The sequence below is a fragment of the Carlito syrichta genome, unplaced genomic scaffold (genome assembly GCF_000164805.1).
Source record: "Carlito syrichta isolate Samal-C Ts95f unplaced genomic scaffold, Tarsius_syrichta-2.0.1 Scaffold138451, whole genome shotgun sequence".
Classification (NCBI taxonomy): Eukaryota; Metazoa; Chordata; class Mammalia; order Primates; family Tarsiidae; genus Carlito; species Carlito syrichta.
The window spans coordinates 84,097-107,165 of NW_007082547.1; the positions used below are offsets into that span (position 1 = coordinate 84,097).

Below are 23,069 nucleotides of genomic sequence, written 5' to 3' on the forward strand. Positions count from 1 at the left end.
GTCCCCATTCTGGGGTACAGCGGCCGCCGCCGGCTCTGCGCAGCCCAGCCAGAGTAGGCGGGGTGAGACGGCGCCTGCGCACAGGAACCCTCCCGGTCCCGCCCCTGCGCCTCCAGGCCCCACCCGGTCCTGTAGGCCCCGCTCCGTGTACCCATAGGTTCCGCCCTACAAGCTACACCCTGTGCGCCTTCAGCTCCTCCCTCTTCCCCCTTCGGCGCAGGAGGGTCCCAAACAGGGACAGCTTGGCTTTTACCCTTGGTTGGCACTGTCCAGCAGGGATCTCAGTACACCCTCTTTACGAGCCCATTCCCGAGGTCCTACCGCGTCCACCCCAACTGGGACAGGAGGGTAAATGCCCACTCTCGAGTCCTGTGGAGCCCCGAGGGTGGCTCCCCCCACCGGTCTGTGGCTCACCATTGACCTGGCCCATCAGGCAGACATCTCTACAGGTAGTGAAAAAAACGACCGGCGGAGGCTGAACCCTTCAAAGCTCAAAGAGCATCATGCCAAATAGCTTAACAAAAATATTCCTAAACAAAAAACCCAGGTCTGGGACTCAAGTGAGGGAAACTCAGAAGAGCTGACCTCCTCAGAGGCTGAGTCCCAGCTTAATAGAGCCCTGCCTTCCCTGAGCTCCTTAAACCAATCACATAACACCCACTCCTCAGGTAGAGGAATCCCAGCTCTGCGGGACACCTTATGGGAGCTCCTCTAAGGCACTGGGATCAGCCAAGTAGCAAGTCTCCTGCGTCCTGAATCCTCAGCGATGCCCCCTTCCAAGCTTCTAACTCCACATGGAACCCTTTTTCCTACCTTTGTCCCCTAGACTTAAGTTAGGGGTGGTAGCTGCTTCCTGCAATTATTGTTGCCTCAGTGTTCCTTTTTTGCTTTTTCAGCCCTTTATACCCTAAATTAAATGGCTAGGTCGGTGGTTTCCGCTTCTCTGATACCATAACCGGTATCCAGAGTAAGGCTTATCTCCCAGCCTCTGGCCCATTGGTTTTTTTTTTTTTTTTGAGTTGTAGTCTCACTCTGTCGCCCAGGCAGTGGCACCCTCACAGCCACCGCAGCTTCGACCTACTGGACTCAGGCAATCCTTCTGCCTCAGCCTTCCAAGTAGCTGGAACTACAGGTATGTGCCATCACACCTGGCTTATTTTTTTATTAATTGTAGAGATGAGTTCTTGCCAAGTTGCCCAGGCTGGTCTCAAACCCCCTGGCTCAGGCAATCCTCTTGCCTCTGCCTCCCAAAGTTCTGGAATTATAGGAGTGAGCCACCGCACCTGGCTAAGCCCCCCTGGTTCTTGCTGAGGCATCTCCGATACTTACTTCAGTTCACCCAATTCCATATGTCATCAGTGATGGAGACTAAAGGGATGTCCTGTGGGATGTCAAGATAAAGATTTTTGACCAAATTAGAGCAGAGACCAAGAGTGTTCACAAAGCCCTAAGACACATCTGGGAGAGTGTACGGGAGGTGAAGACTTCACCAAGTAACAACAAACAAATTTGGGGGATACTTTCTTTTTTTTTTTTTGAGTTGGAGTCTCACTCTGTCACCCAGACTGGAGTGCAGTGGCCGCTCCCGGCCACCGCAGCCTCGACCTGCTGGGCTCCGGCAATCCTTCCACCTCAGCCTTCCAAGTAGCTGGAACTACAGGCGTGCGCTACACACCCGGCTCATTTTTTGAATTATTGTAGAGATGAGGTCTCACCAAGTTGCCCAGGCGGGTCTCGAACCCGTGGGCTCAGGCAATCCACTCACCTCAGCCTCCCAAAGGCGCGGAATTACAGGCTGAGCCACTGAGCCCGGCTAGGGGGGATACTTTCTAATTGGCACAGAGAAAGCAAACATCTGACAGGTCAATAGCTGCATGCCACATACGGGGAGAGTGGGGGTGTGTCCTAGTAACCACACCCTCGGTGGAGCAGCAGCTGCAGTGGAAGCATCACCCGTCTTCCATAAATCACATCCCCAAGGTCTGGCTATCCTCTTCAAGCAGGAGGTGTTGAGCACATCAGCCCTGTATCTTCCAAGTCAAGGATGCCTCTTGCCTTTGACTAATACTCTGTAGGGAGAGGAGGCTCCTAAGACCTCCTCCTGGCCTTTCTCACTATGTGGCCCTTGCTCTACAGGTCAGTCAGCATGGGAGCTTGCCTGTTGCCAAATATATGTTTGAATTCTACATCTAGGAATTGGAATGACAACCAAGAGGTGTCTGTGGGCCCACTTACCACCTGACAACACACATCCTCACTCTGAGTAATGGGCCAGTGGCATCTTGTATCCCTGGGATTAGTAACAATTCAGAATAAGTAGACTACCACACAACCCAACCCCTGAAAAGAACTTCTGTTTTGTTTTGTTTTTTTCTTTTTCCCAGGGCAGTCACCCTAGCAAAGGCTGCAGATACCCTTGGAGAAGCCTAGGAGAAAAACAGTGCATGTTGATGGCAGTGTTACAGAGCCCTTCTTCCAGCATCTCAGCCTCCTCTTTCAGCAAGGATCCTGGATCTGTGGATTGGTTTTCACCTGGCAAGCCAGGGAAGAGGCTGACTCTCCATTATGGTGACCAAGTTCTTTCTGGACTCTGTTAATGCTGCTCATGGGAATGTCTTGAGACCAGTCAGCTCCTGTTATGTTTGTGTCCCCCAAGATTCATACAATGTTACTGTATTTGGAGAAGAATATACCTCAAAAGAGGCAGATAAGGCTAAAGGAGTTCATATGGGTAGGGCCCTGATTAGATAGGACTACTGTCCATATAAGAAGAGATACCAGAGAGCTCCCTCTCCCTCCCTGTCACACAGCGAGAAGGTGGCTGTTTGCAATTCAAGGGAAGAGCCCTCAGCAGGTACCAGCACCACCAGAACCTTGATCTTAGACTTCCAACCTCCAGAACTATGAGAAATAAGTTTCTGTTAAGCGCCCCAGTCTGTGGTATTTTGTGATGGCAGCCCACACGAGGACAGCTTCCAAAGGGATCTCCACACCCATAAAAGTCTCAGAAGACTGTCACTCCGCTCCAGAGAAAGCATGGCACACTTGCATAAAGCAACCCATAGCCTTCTCATTTACACACACATCTGTCTTGTGAGCTTGGGAATCAACTATAGATGCTACAACATAGCAGAGACCCAGTGCTGGCCACTGGCTTTCAAGAGCACCCAGCTACAGTGAAGCACAGGGTGCCATCCAGTCCCATGGCCAGCAAGCTCCCCTAACCACTCTCTTCTCACTCACTGCACATCCCCTTTAAAATTCAATTTAAGATCCCTCTGAACACAATGCTGAAATTATACTCATTTCCTGAAATGATGCACTTTCAAGTGTTTGTTCCAAAAAATATTTTATTTATTAAAACAATATATCCATAATCTATAACATGATCCAAAAATACAGATATACATCTTTACATTATTTAATAAAAAGATTTACAATATTATCTTTCCTTTACAAAGGGAACATAGATAATAATTCCTTGAAAATAAAATGTAACATTCATGTTAAAGCTGCATCATCTTTTTGGATGAAATGTGGTTAAAGGTGAACACCACAAAATACATACATAGGAAGAAAGAAACTTCGATAAAACTCTCTCCTGAATGAGAACATTTTTTCTTACACTTCCCTTGCTTTAAAATTCCTCTCAGCACAGGTAATGAAGGCCAATCACTGTTCACTAAAAATTTAGGAAAATCTTAAATCTTCAATGCCCATAATAAATATCCCTCATTGTGTGATGCTAAACCATGGAGACCTAACCTCCAAGTCCCAGGACAGGGCAGACCCTTGGCTCTGTGGTCATGTGGGAAGCTGCTCTTGGGCAGCGTTATTGCTCAAAGAAGCCCCAGTCAGGTCTCCCAGTGACGGGTCAGGATTCAAGTGTGGTGTGGCCATGGGACAGGAGTGAGACAGAGCTGGCCACTGTCCCCATCCATTCCAACAAACCCTCCCACCACTGCCACTGGCCCACACAGCTGTTTCTCACTGCCCCAGGCAGACTGGAAGACACTTGGCCCCATGGTCCTGGCCAGTACTGGCCTCAAGTGCACCTGTCCAGGGGCTCTGACTGGCAAGAGGTGGACAGACAGCTGCTGTTCAGTGAGTCACGCAGGCCTCAGCTTAGTGTCTGTGTCCCAGCCAGCAGCACCACAAGCACACTCACAGATTTGGGGCTCAGTTTAACAAACTTTTTTTTAAAAGGCAGCATTCCTTTTTCTAAAGGAAAACGAGAGGATTTCCACAAATTGCTGACTTATAATGTAGCACTGATAACATGAAAAATGATTTTGCTTCTTCTCTGAGCAAAACACTTTTTCCCTTACAAGTAAATCTCACAGCCATGGAGGGACTCACACCCTTGGCTCAGATAAAGCTGCTAGAGTGACCAGCCGCGACCTGCCCAGATGCCCTCAATCCAAGGGACATGTCTGAAGCCAGACAGGTGTGGAGGGGGGTCTGGTCTTAGATGACTCCCCTGAATCACCCCTAGGAAGAAGGCAGCCAAGCCTTCCAGAGTGGCACTTGAATGGTACAAGCAGCACGGCTTGCCATCCCTGCAGGGTGGACGCCAGGCCAGATGAAATGACATTCTTTTTGAACTAAACAGCCACTTCTGAATGTCTCTCCTGTGAGCAGACAGTCAAGAGAGGCATTCAGTCAGGATCCAAACTTTGTCCCAAGGAACTGTCCTATTCTGCTTGTGTTTTCTCAAAGCTATACACATATTATTTTGGTGATATTATTGTAACTGGCAAAAATAAACACTAAAAACAGTACACACAGAAACTTAAATAAAAAAGATCAAAAGTCAATACATGGGATGGTACACAGTGACAAGCAGGGTGACATCATCACATATTAAATGAAAGCTTCCCACAAAGAAGCAGTCATCTTTCTGGGGAGGCAGCAAAGCTTCAGGAAGCCAGATGCCAGTCAAACCCTACTCAACCCTCAAAAACCTACATCAACACACACTAGTTATTTCCAGTGATAAAAGCAAGTCTGAACAGTTCCAGGTAAAGCAAAAATATTAAATTAGCATCTAAACAATCATCAGGCATTGCCTTATTACAAACTCCCCTCTCCACAAAAAATGGTGAAAGAATGAGAATATTTTTCCCCACAGTTTATTCTCCATTACCTTTAAATACCTATGTTCACAGAAAGCTAAGTTACTAAACAACAACACATCTCTAGTTTCCCGGCCATGCTGAGACTGAGGGGTGTGTGAAGCAGGGTGGCCAGCTAGCTCTCTAAAGCTAGTGGGGCCTTCTCCCTTCTGAGGAAGTCATCGGCTCTCAGGAAGCTCCTCCAGGCGAGCTATAGCAGCTGCCGACTATCCACCTATATCTGCCCAGCACCTGCTGCCTCAGCAGGGCCAGCATGCACCCAGTAACCCCACTGGCAGGCATCTGAGAGCAGGTCCTGCTCCTCAGCTGACTCCCTGGAAGGACAGGCAGTCTAGAAACATCCTGTATGGTCTAGGGATGGCTGGGAATCATGGAGTTAGACAACATCCTGACCAGGACTGTTCTTTGATGTTCTGGTTCTTATTCACTGAATGAGCTTCTTGCAGGGGGTAGCCCTGTCTGAGACACAGAGCTTCTCAAGTTCCTTTCTGCTTTTTTTCCTCTCCTCATTGAAACTTTAGAAAACAGGAGGAAAACATACTACAAATGCAGCTATCAGAAGAAAATGAGTCCATCATTCCGGATGACCCTCTTCATAAAGAAAATGAGACTTTTCTTAATGGGAATTTCATGTCTCAGTTCCCTCATAGATTTCTTTCTCTGATGTGGGGACAGAAACAGGCTTTCCTTCGTTCTTCTGGAATCCTCTCCCTCCTCTAAATGCATGCAAGAGGGTTTCCCAGAGCCGAGGATGCTTGTGGGAGTCACATTTTAGGTACCATCACAAATGGATCTCAACAGACCAAATGTATGCATTCTTCCCCAACTATTACAAAAAGACAGTTCAAAATCGGTTTGGTGAATGCTGATTAACAAGAAGTACACTCTAGTTTCCTAGCTTCATTCCAGAACTGCTACGCGGCACAACAAATTCACAAATCATACCACATCACAGGAAGTCCCCTTGGACATCAGCTGCTGGCCCGGCAATGCGCAACACGAGCAGGGTATACTCAGCTCTGAGTGGACTGGACACACTTCACAGACACACAGACCCACAATCTTCATGCTATTATAAGAATTTCATCTTCACAGTAAAAACGTTAGGAATTCCCAGAGAAACGCAACATCCGCCCAGCTGTTACGCTGTCCCTTGTCGATGCTGGTCACGGAACCGACAGCCTGTTTGCTAATGAAGGGCTGTTTACTCTAGGATGTGAGTCCCCCAAGGGAGGACTGAAGTCCAAACTAAAAAGGCAGTGCACAGTGAAGCAGAGGCCATGTCCTCCTGGGAAGAACCCCCAGGCCCTCCAGGAATGTCAGAGGCATCCTTACCAAGAGTCCACGGAGGCCAGAATCAAAGTAGAACTGAGAGTGAAGGAGACTCTTGGCTGTCACTGAGCTGGACCTCACACGTGCCTCATAGTGACAGATGTGCTTCAGTGGTCTTGGGGTGTGTGGAGCCCGTGCTATACCAAACAGTTCTAGAAAACTACAAACAGACTACATAAGGGTGACACCTCTAGCTACAAAGTGGTGGCGGTGTACCAGGTTAAAATGTCTCCACCCCACCCATGTGCTTGGTCTGGCACCCGAGCTTAAGTTCACTCAGGCTCGTTTGGTGACTGCCACGCTAATGCTGGGGGGAGTCCTATAAAAAGTCACAATATAGTCATGGTGACAAGTCCCTGTGAGATTGCTCCTCTGCACAAACAGGGTTCGGTAGTTTGTTTTAGGAAACATCCAGAATCATAACTGGCCATTGAGTTATTAAATATCAATTGAACAAGGTAGTTTTAAAATGAAAGGAAATATTGCAACATGAATGAAGGAATATATTAACTTGCTCTTCTGATCTGGGCATACAGTTCCTCCTCACTTCTTCTTCCTCTTTTCCTGGACGCACCGTGGACAGAACCTGTGATAAGAAAGGCACAGTGAGGCCCTTTGTGTCATTGCCACCAGCATGCAAGGTGCCCAGCATCTCCCAGGGCTGCTGGACTCTGCTGAGAAAGGGCCACCAGAGATGTACACAGAGCAAGGGTATGGCTCTCCCATCAGGAAAACACTACTATGTGGATGCTCTATTTAGTCTGTCTATTTTAAAGTTAACAGACACACATCAATGAGCAAAAGTATTTTCACACATGCACATTCCTCCTGACCAAGTTAATCATCCTTCCCTAGCAGATAACAGAGTTGCTGGTGTCCACTGTGGCTGGAGTCTGTGGGGCTAGAGGGCCTTGGACCCCAGGCCCAAAACCCCTGTACCAGGCCCTGGACTCTGCATGTTTCCCAAGCGTTTCCTGGTGATTCTGGGACAAGCAAGTTCCAGAGCCTCAGACACAAGGGTCTCCTGAACATGCCACTCACAACACAAAGGGACATCCCAGGAGATTCCCCACACAAGAGACTCGCATGTGACAGCAAATTCCACATCCCCCCAGGCATGGGCCTGGACCCGCTGGGGACCTCTGCCCTAATAGCCTCTGTGTTCCTTCTCAAAACTCCAGGTGCACTGTCCTGTGGCATACACAGTGTGGGGCAAGGGGCAGTGTCATCTGTGCCCGTAACAAGGTGGCTTATGTCAACATCATGTGACATCATGAGGTAGACCAGCCCCTGAGACATGGTGTCCATCCCTCCTTTCCCTCTGCAGTCCTCGCACCAAAGACCCAAGGATAACTCTGGGTACTAGCTACACAAAAAGATAAATCCTACAAATCCTATTGTCAGAACACATATCCATTTTCAGCACAGGTAAACAAAGCCAGTTTGGGGTTTTTTTTTTTGAGTCAGGGTCTCAGTCACCCAGGCTGGAGTGCAGTGGCACGATCACAGCTTACCACAGGGCTCAGGTGTATCCTCCCACTTCAGCCTTCTGGAGTGCACTACAGGTGGATGCCACCATGCTTGGCTAATTTTTTTATTTTTTGTAGAGATGAGGCCTCACCAAGTTATCCAGGCTGGAAAAGCCAGGTTTTTATTTAAATGAAATCTTAGGAATAAAAATACAAAAAGTCATTGTTGCCAACTGAATACAAGGATCAAGAAGAGAAATTGCTCATGTCCTCCTGCTCTACTTCTCACTAACAGAGACCCAGTCAGGAGAGCTGGCTTCAGTGCCATCAGTTCCCACACTCTTCATCTTTCCTCAAATTTCCCTAGGGGACAAGAACCTCTCATTTCTCATTTAACATGACCTCCACCTTATTCAAAAGAGTCAGGATGGTTGTTCTGTAGAAAGATACGAATGTGGATATTATACAAACATAATAACTATGTGTCCCTGGTGAGATGGGCAGTAGATATCCCTCTCTGAGCTCAGTCCCAGGAACCAGCACTGATGCTGCAGTGGCAGGCAGGCACACACAGCCACACCCACAGCCGCCAGACAAATGGACCTGCTCCTGAGGCTTCAAGTGTATGCATACCTACTGGATCTGGCTAAGCCCAGCTGTTGCCACTCAGCACCAGCTGCACAGCCCAGATCCCAGCAATAGGTAGGCCAGAGGCACAGCGTCCAACAGGTTGGGAGAAAATGGACCCAGCACCCCCATACTGACCATTTTCCTTTGGGTTTCGTGGTAAGATCCACACAGGCAAAGTGAAACCACTCAATCGGACACTGCCAAGTAAAGAGAAAAGCCACAGTTAACACCTCTTGTATTCTCTATGTGAAACACAGGGAAATGCCAATGCCCCTGAGCCCTACCCCCTACAAGACCCTACCGCAGGGCATGTGTGTCCCACAGGCCAGACTGTCTGTGATGCCTGTGACACTCACGTCTGGATTGTCGCAGCCGATCATCTCCCCATAGGAGACCTGGTGGCACAGGCAGTATGTGGGCTCATTTGGATCCACTGGCATGTCCAGCACATCGGAGGGATGCACAGACAGGATGGCGTCGGTGAACTCAGACCTAAGGTGGGGGAGGGGCGGGCAGGACAGGCAGTGCTGAAGGCCACGGCAGGAAGTGAGGCAGTGTCGACCCCATAACTATGAAGATGATTATTTTTCAAGGGGAAAATCTGTAACATGTGCTGAGCTACTGATAACAAATAACTTGCTTCCATTGTTATTACCGTTAGAAATGGATGCAACTCCAGGGCCTGTGACTGAAGACATGCACTGAGTATGTACTTCATGGGTGTTTTCTTCCTGAATCACACATTGTCAATCAAAACCTCAATAACTCCTCTTATCAAGTAATGTTCTTCTAAGAATTTACAGTAAGAAAATAAGTCAAGATGTGAACAAATTATTAGCTGAAAAGATTTCACTAGAATATGATTAACCACAAAAATCTAGAAACAACAAGAACGGGCAGCAGAGGGATGGAGATATACCCCCACCACCACCACACAGACCCAGATGAGGACATGGGGCACAGAAGATGTCTGAAAGGCTGTAAAGTGCAACACTCACCACAAAAGATCAAGGGTCCTGTCCTACTCTGGGGACATGAGTCCACCCTTGTCTGAGTCTCTTCTCCCAGACAGGACTGACCCCTGAACCTCTGTGAGGCTTCTGGCCACCCCTCCCATCTTGCCATCCCTCCAGGCCTCCTGCCCCCTCCAGGGCAAGCACACATCACCACCCACCAGCAGACAGCTGACATCTAAGAGAAACCTGCCTGCATCCCACCCAGACTCACCAAGTGCCAGAGTGGTCCACACAGTCGATAGCTCTCCCATAACCAGGACGGTTGCACTCTCCTCCCATGAGACCCACCAGTGTGTCCCATGCCCAAGCCCACCACACCCCTACTCAGGCATCTCTGCCCCAAAACTCACAAAACTGACAGCTCCCCTCACCCTCCCTGGGGCCCACCACCACCCGCCCAGCTGCCCACCTGGCAGCGGAGCCACTTCAGACCACACGACGTCCTAGTCACTCCTCCTCTGAGGTTTAGAGAGGTAGAGGGACGTGCCCAATGCCACAGTAAGAAAATGGCAAAGCCAGGCTGGGTGAAGTGGCTCATGCCTGTAATCCCAATACTTTGCGAGGCCGAGGCAAAAGGACTGCTTGAGCCCAGGAGTTTGAGACCAGCCTAGGCAATATAGTGAGATCTCGTCTCTACAAAAAAAAAAAAAAAAAAAAAATTAGCCAGGCTTGGTGGCACATATCTGTAGTCCCAGCTACTCAAAAGGCTGAGGTGAGAGGATGACCTGAGCTCAGCAGTTTGAGGCTATGGTGAGTCATGATTGTACTACTGCACTCCAGCCTGGGCAACAGAGTGAGACTCTAACTCAAAATAAATAAATACATACATACACACAGACTGAGAGAGAGAGAGAGAGAGAGAGAGAGCGCACAGGACGCATGAGGAATGTGGACCATGGGAAGACAAGATACAGTCGTGAGCAGGGTAAAATGAACAGCAGAAGTCTGGGTCCCAGAGGGAATCAACGCTCACCGTTTTCTTGCATACCTGCTCAAGCTTTTCTACACCTTTGTAATTATATACATACACACATGCAAACACACATTCAGGCTCAGTGTCACACCAGCCACCCCACTGCCCTCTGGCACCAGTGCCACCCAAGAGGGCTCCAAGGCCTGTCTGCCTCTCTCTTTTGCAGGTAATCTGCTCTTCTGCTCCATCTCTCTCTCTCTTCTCTCTCTCTTCTCTCTCTCACTCTCTCTCAGAATAGACGCAGCTTTCTTGTTATATCCAAAATCTATAAATGTAACAAAAAATTGTTCAAGTTCAGGTGCTCTGCCAACACTGCTTTCAACCAACAGTCACGAGCAGTCTTCAGGCTCCTCCTCTGAGAACGGTATGTGACATTCTGCATCTCATCCACCTGCTGGATTCCGTCCTGCCCATCTGTGGTCTCCTCGCATCCCCTTCTGCCCTTGGATCCTCAGTGCAGCATCCTCTTGACCACCACCAGCAAACCCCCTGAACTCTCTGTGACGTCCTCCTCTTCTGCACTCACTCCGTTTCAGTGCCTCTGTGTGCTGTGCCTACAAAGCCTGACTGAACTCCCACACCCCAGAACTGCCTCTTGCCTGCATCTGCCAGAATCACTAGGTTCAAGCGTACCAGTCAGATCCAGGCAGTGGGAGAGGGCCAGAGGGACTACGAAAACCACTCAGCAAGGACACCTCAGGAGCTGAGGCCAGTGTGGAGGTCTCAGCAGCATGGTGGCCTTACTTGCCTCTCCAGTCTCACCTGAGGGAGCACATGTGCCAGTGGGTGCTGCCACCAACCCCAGAGGGAATCAGTCAGGAGGTCCCAGGGAGCCCATCCCTGGGGCTGCTCACTGACTTACCTTAGCCCTCCTGGCCACAAGAGGCTCCATGCTAATTCCCCTGGGCGTGGGGGGCATCCCTTACCAGGCAGTACCAGGGAGCCCCTCCATGCCTAACCCCTCAATGGCTTCCCCTGGCACCCCAGAAAGATCCCAGCAGGAGGCTGACTGCCTGTCCAAGCTTTGGGATTTCAAGGGTCGCAGGCGGCATTGCCTCCTCTGTCTGTACACATAGGTTCTGCCTTCCCAGAGAGCAGGGCCCTGGGGCAGCAACAATATGAGAGGCAACCTCAGTTTATAGCTCAGATGGGACACAACATCTCTGTGGTCTGGGAATACTGCACTCCAGGAAGGCCTCTCAGCCCTGGTGGTAAGTAAGCCTAAAGACACCAGGTCATGGGGACATGACAGAGTACCTTCCCAGGTCCCCAACACGGAAACAGAACCTGCCTCGAAGCAGGGCAGCCTGATGCTGCAACATTACTAGGAGGTGTGTGCCACCACCCCCTAGCTTCATGGCATTCTTATAAGGATAAGTACTCAGAAGGGAGACTGGCACAAAGTAGGGAAAAAAACCAAAAACTCATACCAGGACACATCATAATCAAGTTTCTAAAAAACAGTGATAAAGAGAAATCTGGTACTTTTGTAGATTATAAGCAAGATGATTGGGTATTCATGCACCATATTTAAGATGTGTCACCCTCAAACCTTTTTACGATGTCAGCACATTACTTGTCTGACAATGAAAAAAAATAAAGAGAAATCTTAGAAGAAGCAAAATAAAGATAATAATTATCACTAATTTCTCATCAGAATCAATGTAAGACAGAATTAGAGAAATCTTTAGTGATAAAAGAAAAAACAAAGGTCAACCTAAAATTCTATATCCAGTGAAATAAAGGTATTATCAAGGAAACAAAAACTAAGGGGATTCATCACTATCAGTATACCTGTATACCTGTACTATAAAAAAAAAAAAAAATGAAAAAGTTCTTCAGGCAGAGGAGAAATGACACCACACAGAAATCTGCATCTACATAAGGAAATGAAGGCCACCAGAAATGGCAAATATATATAACTATATATGGGGTGACTTTTGTGGTGAGAACACTTAAAATTGACTCATTTTCCAAAACATAATACATTGCTATCAGCTGTAATCACATGTTGTACCATAGATCTCTTGAACTCATTCCTCCTATCTAACTTAAATTTTGTATCCTTTAACTAACATCTCCCAACCACACCAGCACCTGATCATCATTCTACTCTCTATTTCTGTAAGTTCAACATTTTTAGATTCCACATATAAGCATATTTTAAAATCTGCTTAAGATAATCAATGGTTTACACCTAAAGTAAAAGGTAAGGCTTATATGCAGAAGTAAAATAAATGACAGTAGCACAAAGGACAGGAGGCAAGAAATGAAAGAGTACTTATGTAGGATCTTACAAGAAACATGAAAGAGTATAATATTTGAAGTTCATCATGGTAAGTTAATGGAACAGTGTATACACCAGAACAATCCTTAAACAAAGCAAAGAAGCTTAGCTAATAAGACAACAGTACTAAAAAAATTACTCAATTAGTCAAAAAGAACAGAAGAGACAAACAGAAAACTAATAGCAAGATGGTAAATCTAAATCCAGTCACATCATTAATTACATTAAATGTGAAAGGTCCAAATATTGCAATGAAAAGGCAGAGATTGTCAAACTAGATAAAAAACATGACTCAACTATTTGCTGCCTACAAGAAACCCTTCTAAATACAAAAATACAAACATGTTGAAAGGATAAAAAAGTAAAGAGATATACCATGCTAAAACTCATATTGTTAACACCTAGAGTGGTTACATTAATATTAATAGCAGACAGAGTAGACTTCAAAATAACAAATATTACAAGGAATAAAGAGAGACATTTCATAATAACAAAGGAGTAAAAAAAATACCCTAAATATGTATGTATCAAACAACAGAACTTCAAAATATATAAAGCGAAAACTGAAGAACTTACAGAACTGAAAGATGAAATAGACAAACCCAAAACTAGAGTTGGAGACTTTAACACTCCTCTCTCAGTAACTGATAGGATAAGCAGAATATCAGTGAGGACACAGAAGACTTAAGCAACACTATCAACCAAGTTATCTAATTGAAATGCATAGAACATTCTACCCAACAACAGTAAAATACACATTCATTTCAAGAGCACATGGAACATTCAGCAAGACAGATAATACACTGGGTCCTAACACAAGTTTTGTTTTTCTTTTCTTTTTCTTTTTGAGTTGAAGTCTCACTGTCACCTAGGCTGGGGTGCAGTAGCACGCTCATGGCCACTGTAGCCTCGACCTGCTGGCCTCAGGTGATCCTTCCACCTCAGCCTTCCAAGTAGCTGGAACTACAGGCACGTGCCACCACACCTGGTTAATTTTTTTTTTTTTTTAATTATTGTAGAGCTGAGGTCTCACCAAGTTGCCCAGGCTGGTCCTAACACAAGTTTTAATTGATTTCAGAGGATTTCCATTATAGTATGTTCTCTGACCCCAATAAAATTAAACTAAAAATTAAAATCAGAAAGTTATCTAGAAAATCCCGAACTATTTAGAAATTGAAAAATACACTTCTACAATAGCTATAGGGCAAAGAAAAAAATCCCAAAGATTTTAAAATATGTTAAACAGAATAAAAATAAAAACACAATGTATCAAAATTTGTGGAATACAACTAAAAGAGTAATTAGAAAAAGGAAGATATAAAAAAAAAAACAAACAATGATCCAAAAAAGCTAGAGAAAGAAAAGCAAAGTAAATCCAAAATAAGTACAAGGAACTAACAAAGAACAGAAATAAATACAATAGAAAACAAAAAAGAGAACATAGTAAAAAAAAAAAAAATTCAATGAAACTAAAAATTCACTGAAAAATCAAGACAAAATGAGAGAAAATACAAATTATCAGTAGTAGGACTGCAAAAAGGGTCATCATTACAGACCCTATAACATCTGAAGGACAATAATACATTATTAACAACTTGATATCAAAAATCTGGCAATTTATATGAGACAAATTTCTTGAATGACACAGATTACAAAACTGACTTAAAAAAATAATAGAAAGCCTGAACACTTCTATAACTTTAAAGAAACTGAAGCATCAAACTGTACACTTAAAATGATAATATTTTATTGTACGTAAATTATTAATTAACTTGGTTAAAAAAACAGCAAGACTAAACTATAATGTATAGTATCTAGGAACACACTTGGGAGATAAAACTATAAAGAAACAAGAGGGAATAAACAGTATAGAAATCTGGATCATGTTTATTTAGGGGTAGAGGAAGGAGGTATGACTTTGACAGAGCACATAGAATGACTACTAGCAGCAAAGTTAGTCACTGACTAGGTTACAAAGATGTTCACCTTACATTAATTCATTTAACTATGCTTGTTGTGTGTGCTTTTCTGTACTTGGGTATTACTTTACAATACAAAAGTGTTGAAATTTTTTAAAGATAAAAGTTTAAACACCAGGTTTAAGAACTGAAACTTTTCCCTTTTTAAAAAAAAATCAAGACGCCTTCTTCTGACCTCTTCTCCTAACTGTCAGAATCATCTCCATAGAAGCTATGTGGCATTTTACCATTTTATCTTTAGTCTAAATATCACTTCCATGAAACAAAGCTATAATACCTTGGGGGACATGTGTCAGTGGGAGAACGCTTTAAATAAAATATCTTGAAGAAGTTCAAGTTAAATGACATGTATATTTAATAAATGTGGTCACAATTTAACAATGAATATATGTAAAATATATATTTATATATAAAATAATGAACAGATATATAATAATTCAGCTACTTAAGGAGTGGCTTACATTGAACTCTGTCAATAACACTCTCGCCATCCTCCTGCCACTTGAGGGGCAGCACACCCAGTGGCTAAGAGGATAGGAACTGGAGTCAAATTCTGAGCGCAAGCCTGGCTCCACTGAAGCAGCTCTCAAGCCTGGGCAGGTCCCTGTGACACTGAAACACTGGTGACAACGGCATTCCCTGCAAAGGCTGCTGTGAGGATGAGCTTATAGGCGTAAAGCACTAAGAACTAGACCTCTACCTGGCACATGGTGGGATTCACTTAGGGTCAGCCTTCATCGGTCTTTCTATATCCTGAACAAATGCTCATGGTGTTTGTTCTTTTGGGAAAAAGAGGGAGAAGCCTCTTACCCTCCTTTATGTTTCTTTTTCTTTGGTGTATCTTCTTCTGATGTCCTCCTGCCTCGGCCCCGGGACCCTCTTTTTTCTTTCTGACCCCGACCTTCTGAAAACAATAAAGACCAAAATTATTTTCATAGAATTCACTAAAGCAAGACAAGATTGAGCCAAGTATAATATTTACCTATAATAATCCTAATACATTTACTGACAAAATTCCTCAAAACTCCATAGTTAATAGTAATAAAGAAAAAATTAACAGACTTGCTTTTTAACCCTCTTCCTCCGGAGCTTTCGAAATCACTGCCCTCCATCTTGTCCTTCAGATCTGCTTCAAAGCGCGCAAGGTCCGCATCGAGCCTTCGAATGTGTTTGTCTACCTAAAAAGGATGTTCAAAGACTTATTTTAAAGTTAAAAACAAAATCCTTCAGAAATCACAATTGCACTGAGAAGTCCACCAGGAAGCACTTTCTGGCCCATTAATTGAGTCTTCAATTAACAAAAACTTTATTAAAACAAGGCCCACTATTTCAAAATTTATGTAAGGATTTTGCTTTTAACAAAAGCTCTATCAAAACAAGGCCCAATATTTCAAGATTTATGCAAGGAATTTTTTTTTTTCCTGCACTCTTTGATACCTCGGCAGAATAAATTCCACTTAAGAAAAAAACATGAAGGCCAGGCACAGTGGCTCAAGCCTGTAATGGCAGCACTTTGGGAGCCAGGCCAAGAGGACTGCTTAAGCTCAGGGATTCAAGACTAGTCTGGACAACTTGGTGAGACCTCGTCTTTTCAATAAATAAAAAAAATTAGCCAGGCGTGGTAGCACATGCTTGTAGTTCCAGCTACTTGGAAGGCTGAGGTGGAAGGATCACCTGAGTCCAGCAGGTCGAGGCCATGGTGGCCATGAGTGTGCCACTGCACTCCAGCCGACTCAAAAAAAGAAAAGAAAAAAACTTGAGTACAGGCATTAATGAGAAACAGAGATGTGAAATGAAATGAAATAAGGCATGGAGACATTTGATACTGAATATATATATATATTCATTCATTCATTTATTTTAGAGTTGGAGTCTCACTGTCAACCCAGGCTGGAATGCAGTGACATGTTCATGGCCACCGCATCCTCGACCCGCTGGGCTCAGGTGCTCCTTCCACCCCAGCTTCCAAGTAGCTGGAATTACAGACATGTACCACCACACCTGGCTACTTTTTTTTTAATCTATTGTAGAGACAAGGTCTCGCCAAGTTACCCAGACTGTCTCGAACCCCTGGGCTTGGGCAATCCTTTCGCCTCAACCTCCCAAAGTGCTGGAATTACAAGCATGAGCCACCAGCACCTGACTTGAATCCTAATGTAAAAATCTGGCCATGTGTGGTAGTGCACACCCAAAATCCCAGCTGCTCAGAAAGCTGGAGCAGGAGGATTGCTTGACAATCCTCCTGCTCCAGCTGGGGTGGAAGGAACACCTGAGCCCAGCAGGTCGAGGCTGCAGTGGCCATGAACATGTCACTGCATTCCAGCCTGGGTTGAGCCCTGGAGTCTGTGGCCAGCCTGGACAACATAGTGAGACCTCATCTCAAAAAAGAAAATCAAAAAAATATAAAGAACATATTAGTTCTTAAACAGAAGAATAATGAAAAACAAAAAAGAAAACAGAAAAGGACCAGCTGGAAGAAAGAAATAGAAGACAATATGGTCAAAGCAATAGGAACAAGATAAATTACCACACTGCTTTTAAAAGAGGAAATGTTCCTACTGAGCAATTACGAGGACTCCATAGCTCCTCTCCTTCATCTAACTAACTTATGACATTTGGTCAATACAATAATGTCACAGTCCACAGAGGAACGCTCAACACCTTGTCAGGAAATAAACTAAAATCTTTTTTTGAGTCAGGATCTCACTCTGTCGTCCATGCTGGAGTGCAGCAGCACGCTCATGGCCACCTCAACCTCAACCTGCTAGACTCAGGAGATCCTTCCGCCTCAGCCTTCCAAGTAGCTGGAACTACTGGCACACACCACTACACCTGGCTATTTTTTTAATTTATTGTAGAGTTGAGATCTTGCCAAGTTGCCCAGGCTGATCTCAAACCCTTGGACTCAGGCAATCCTCTCGCCTCCAACTACTAAAGTGCTGGGATTACAGGCATGAGCCACCACAACCAGCCAAACTACAATATTAAACTTCAATATGTAATAGGGAGAAAATTTGACTGTCTTTATGACAACTGATGAAACTTAACTTTATAGAAAACAATCTGCTTAGTCTAAAGATTTAGCAGTTTGGGGCCTCAAAATTCCACATAATAAGCATTGAGTTTTCCTTGAGTATGAGCCCTGAGTGAAGGTGACCTGAGAGGAAACGAGACAAAACAAATTCTAGAATGTTACCTCAACTGACAAAACCAAACACAGAAAAAATATTAAAAAACAAATTGCTCTTCCAACCAAATAAACAAACAAAAGGGTCCAGAAAAAAAATCCACAGAAATGGTCCCAGGTGAGAGATATCCCCAATTTGTACTTTCTCTAGAAGTATCACTCTATGAAAGCCAAACTTCCACTTGGCTGTGCCTGGTTTTGAGCGGCCTTTCCCTTTTGCTTTGTGAATGTTGGTGGGAAGAGCCTGTGGGCCACCTCCCCTCCTCCCTCCTGCCTCCTCACCATCTCATAGGTCTGCATGGCCAGCTGCACCTTGTCGTCGCTGTACTCCTTGCACTTGCTATAGGCGCTCTGGATCTTCTGTAAGTGCTCCACACGCTGGTCTGGAGAAAGCGTCTTCACTGTGGAGATGTACTCTGCAGCCAGGATGTCAATCTCCGCCTTCTTATCTGATGGAGATGGGTGAAAAGCTAGTCCCCGCACAAGATACCAATACATGTTCACACACTGGCAACAAATAAGTCTGACAACACCAAGATGTGCCAAAAATGTGGGCTGACATGAACTCATGCCTGCTGGAGAGAGCACCAGTGGGTGCAACTGTTCTGTGCAAAATCTGGTATTATGTGCACATGTGGACTTTATGGCAAGGCAGCTTGCCCAGAAAAGTCCAGTTTCTGACTGCTATCCAGCAAGTAGTCACAGTGCTCTCTTTGACTCTCAAGCATCCTGTAGGAATAATTATGTGGACCCTTACTTACAGCCTGGCATACTATGCTACTGTTTTTACATACCCTAAAGAAATCTGAGTACGCAGGCACCAGGATAGACATAAGAAAACATTCAAAACAGCAGAAAACAGAAAAATACCCACGTCCCAGTTACAGTAAAATTGACAGATAAGCCATGGTCCATTCACCTAGCAACAAAAAGAATGAACTACAGCCACAGATAACAATGTGGATTAATCCCACAAAAAGTGGTATTGAGTGAAGAAAGCAAGACACAAAAGAAAACATATTGTATGATTCTGTTAAAACTAAGGGCTAACACAGACACAACTCTTAATGCTTTGGTTTAGAGAAGTGAGAAAACCATCGATGAAGATGGAAAAGGATTATTAGCAAACTTTGGGTGGTAGCCTCTTGGTGGGGGAGGGGTGTCACACAGCCTTTCAGGTGCTAGAGGGCTTGATTGCTCCATCTGGGTAGTGGAAACAGGTTCCACCTGGTAATATTTGTTAAGCAATCTACAAACGTTTTACACTTATTCCTGAATGCATGCTTTATTTCACAGTAAAAGAAGTTTCTATATTCCTTAGTCAAGATGTTGTACCTAAGCGAAAAAACACAGTGACTCCAATGCAAAACATGTACCCAGCACAATGAATGGAAACTCTCCCAAATCAAAACACATCATCACAAAATTTAAAACCTCAGGGATAAAGAGAACACCCCAAAAGCTTCTGAATAGAAAAAATACACACACACACACACACACACACACACACAGGATCAGGAATCTAAATGGCATCAGATTTCTCCACAGCAACTTGGAAGCCAGGTGACAATGCAGCAATGCCTTCAACATTCTGAGAGAAAATAACTGTCAATTTGGAATTCTATATGCAGCTAAACTATCAATTGAATATGAGGCTAGAACAAACACATTTTCAAACATGCAGTTTTATAAGAAATTTACATTTCTATGTACCTTTTTTTCAGAAAATGAATAAAGAAAAGGTGCCACCAAAACAAGGAAGCAAATTTTAAAAAAGAAAGAATGTTTAAGATCCAGGAAAGGCCAGACAAGATGGCTCATGCTGTAATCCCAGCGCTTTGAGAGGCCAAGGGATGAGGACTGCTTGAGGCCAGGAGTTCAAGAGGAGCCTGAGCAACATAGTGAGACCTTGTCTCCACAAAAAAGTTTAAAAATTACTCAGGCAGGGAGGTGCGTGCTTGTAGTCTCAGCTATTTTAGAGGCTGAGGCAGGAATATCAAGGAGTTAGAGGCTGCAGCGTGCCATGATTGTGCCACTGTACTCCAGCCTGAGTAAAAGAACAAAATCCTGTCTAAAAGAAATTAAAATTTAAAAATAAGTAAATAAATTATACAGATCCAGCGAAGAGGATCCCACACTGAAGAGGAATGAAGGGAGACCCCAGGACAACAACTATACAGCAGGCCTAGAAACAATCAGGACAATGGCCTCCAGGACAGAGGGCTCTGTAAAAGTGCGCAGGGAACTAGTAGCCCACAATGAAAGCCTGTGGCGGTGAGGGAGAGAAGGATGAAAACGGAAAACAAAGCCAAAAAATGAGGCAATTAGTAACACCAAGAAAAGCACAAAGTTATTCAAAAGAGGTCCTGTATGCACAGCACATGGCAAGGCTCAGTTTTAAAACTACCTACACAGCTGCCCCAAGGAAGCCCCAGCACCAGTCTCCCCACAAATTCTCACAGACTACACCAAGAAATGGGGGAGGGAAGCAGGAGCTGGGGGAGGAAGATGGGGAGGGGAGGGGAAAGAGAATAAAGAAGGATATCTGCATTTGCCCTAACAGATGGAATAGACAAAGTCTAAAATTGGCAAGAAATAAGAAACAGCAACAAAAACATGTTGTTTGGAAACAGGGAGTTTAATAGCAGACAAAAAGCACTACCTTTTTAAACTATGCACACACTTTTAAAATAGAAATTTTTTAAAAATCTGTAGAGATGAAGTGTTGCTATATTGACCAGACTGGTCTTGAACTCCTGGGCTCAAGTGATCCTCCTGCCTCAGCCTCTCAAAGTGCTGGGATTACAAGCAAGAGCCACATGCCCAATCCTAAATTTGATTTTGAAAGTATCACAAGACACTATATGATGCCCAAGGCCTAGGCCACAGCCCCACTACACCAGGTCCCCTCAGAACCCTGTCACCCACACAACCTCCTGTTGCTTCCTCCCCCAACACTGGTGAGTTGCTATCAGAACCCAACTCCAACTATATTAAGAGGCCTAGACCCACCTTCAGTCCTCTGGTCTAGCTCTCGCATCAGCTGGAAGTTCCTCTGAAGTTCACAGGGAAGGTTCTCAATGCCTGAAATGCAAAGACACAGAACCTATGTACTTCGTAGCAGGACAAAAATCTGCCTCCATGATTTTACACCTAAAGTCTACAATGACAAGCCAACTTCATTCTTTGTTTCTGTGAAGGTTTAAGGAGCAGAAGGATTAAGATTACTTTTTAAGGGACAGGTACCAAAAAGTACTGACAACAGGTGGACACACCAGAAGCTGTCAGAAATTAGGGAAACCGGCACCAGCAAAAGCAGAGGAGATGGCCGGTGTGACTCTTCCACCAGGTCCCACCCTCTAGATGACCCCACTTCAGTGAGCTGCATCCTCCAAGGCTCAATCCAAAAACCCTGGGGTCCCCTTTGATCTTCCCTCCCCTTACCAGGAAATCCAGTGCACCAGGTAGCATAGATCATACTGCCTAGAACTTTCTACATGGATAGAAATGTTCTCTCTGAGCTGCCAAATACAGTGGCCACTAGCCACATGGGGCTATTGAGCACTGAAAATGGGACTACTGCAACTGAGGAACTCAATTTTTAATTTTACTTAAATAGTCCCTGTGGCTGGTGGTGACCATACTGAACTGTATGTCAGCCAAGAAGACCCCCACACTGCTTCCCCATCTGCACTGCTATCCCCTAGTCTAGGTTAACTTCCCCCTGTCTGCAGGCTTCTGTGTGGGCTCCTCCCTCCTTCAGTCTAGGCCACTCCTCCTTCTGCTCTCCACAGCTGCCAGACAATCATTTTAAACCCCTCTCTAATCTTATGAATCTGCTGCTTCAAGTCAGAGGCTTCCTTAGCTCACCTAGAGGGCAGCACATACACCCTGCACAGCCTTTAGGCCCGCCATGGCCTGGCCAGCACCCCTCCAGCCCCAACCCCCACCCCCTCCCCCAACCTCTCTGCTCTGTCCCACCTGCTGGGTTTCTTTCTGACCCTTAATCTTCTGTGAACTTAACAAAAAAATCCATGTGCCCCACCTGATAGTGAGTTGCAGGAAAACGGGGCTGGTGACTGCTTTCCTGGCTGCTCACCCAAGCCTGAACACAGCAAGCGCTCAGAGCGAGCGCAGCAGCCACCTCTCCATGCCTTCACACAGGTGCCAACACATGAAAACACACGCATTAAATCCTCCTTGGAAGCCCACTGAGGGGAACCAGGATAGAGATGCATGCTCCCCACTTCAGCCTTATTACCTGGGAACCCCTCCCCCAAGAACTCAGGCCCCGCCACAAAAGCAGAGCAAATAGGCAGAATTAGCCAAACCCCTAGGCAAGGCTGGACCTCCACCGCCTCCCTAAGTGCCTGCATGGCCTCCAGCTCTGAGCAAGAGGCTCACCTACCAAGGTGGTTCCTGAGCTGCCAGGTCTGAGTGACTGTGAGGATGCCCAGGGCAATGCCCCCGCAAGGGCACACCGAAGCCACCCAGCCTAACCCTAACCGCTGTAACCCCAAGTCAGTCCCCACCCGGACACTCCGTCAGGGTTCACGCGTGGGTTCTGCCACTCTAGGAGTAGGATGACCTTGAGCAAGCTTCTCGGCCATTCCTGGTCTCATTTCCTCAACGGTAAAGTGCGGGAAATAAGCACAGGAGGACCCAATCTGCTGCTACCTGTAAACGATGCCTGCCTAAGAGGGAAGACACGACACAGACCATCCCTGCCTTCCAGCCTCAAAAGCCCTGTGACGGCGAGAGAATCCCCGCGGGAAAGAGACGCCCCTCAGCAGCCTTATCAAGCCAGCACGCCCACCCCAGCAGGTGTAGACACAGAGGCCCAGCGCGGGAAATAGCTGCAGGACACAGCGTGCATAGGCGCAAGGCGCAAGGCCCAAGCCCCACCAGGGCGCTGAGAAAATGTGCGTTCCACCGCCTGCATGGTCCTGAACAGCGGGGACTCGCGCGGGGCCGCGGTGGCTGCAGGGCATGGGCCCAGAGGGCGGGGCCGAGAGCTAGGAGGGGCGGGACCTATCCCTCAAACCCCGCCCCGCAGCCGCC

General features: G+C 45.7%; 1 protein-coding gene across 2 annotated transcripts in view; it reads right to left on the reverse strand.

Moving 5' to 3' along the window:
* Nucleotides 1-3,330: 3,330 nt before the first annotated feature.
* Nucleotides 3,331-23,069, reverse strand: part of ING5 (inhibitor of growth family member 5) — a 19,953-nt gene continuing 214 nt past the window's right edge. The window contains exons 2-8 of one of the 2 annotated variants that reach the window (XM_008049834.1): nucleotides 21,021-21,092; nucleotides 18,291-18,457; nucleotides 15,888-15,999; nucleotides 15,632-15,725; nucleotides 8,923-9,058; nucleotides 8,702-8,763; nucleotides 3,331-7,053 (exon numbers count right to left, since the gene is read on the reverse strand). In XM_008049834.1, the coding sequence (XP_008048025.1) occupies nucleotides 7,011-7,053; nucleotides 8,702-8,763; nucleotides 8,923-9,058; nucleotides 15,632-15,725; nucleotides 15,888-15,999; nucleotides 18,291-18,457; nucleotides 21,021-21,092 (686 nt within the window). In that variant the 3' untranslated portion in view covers nucleotides 3,331-7,010. Of the gene's footprint in view, nucleotides 7,054-8,526; nucleotides 8,764-8,922; nucleotides 9,059-15,631; nucleotides 15,726-15,887; nucleotides 16,000-18,290; nucleotides 18,458-21,020; nucleotides 21,093-23,069 lie in introns of those variants that run through there. The other variant, XM_008049833.1, reaches the window with a different exon arrangement.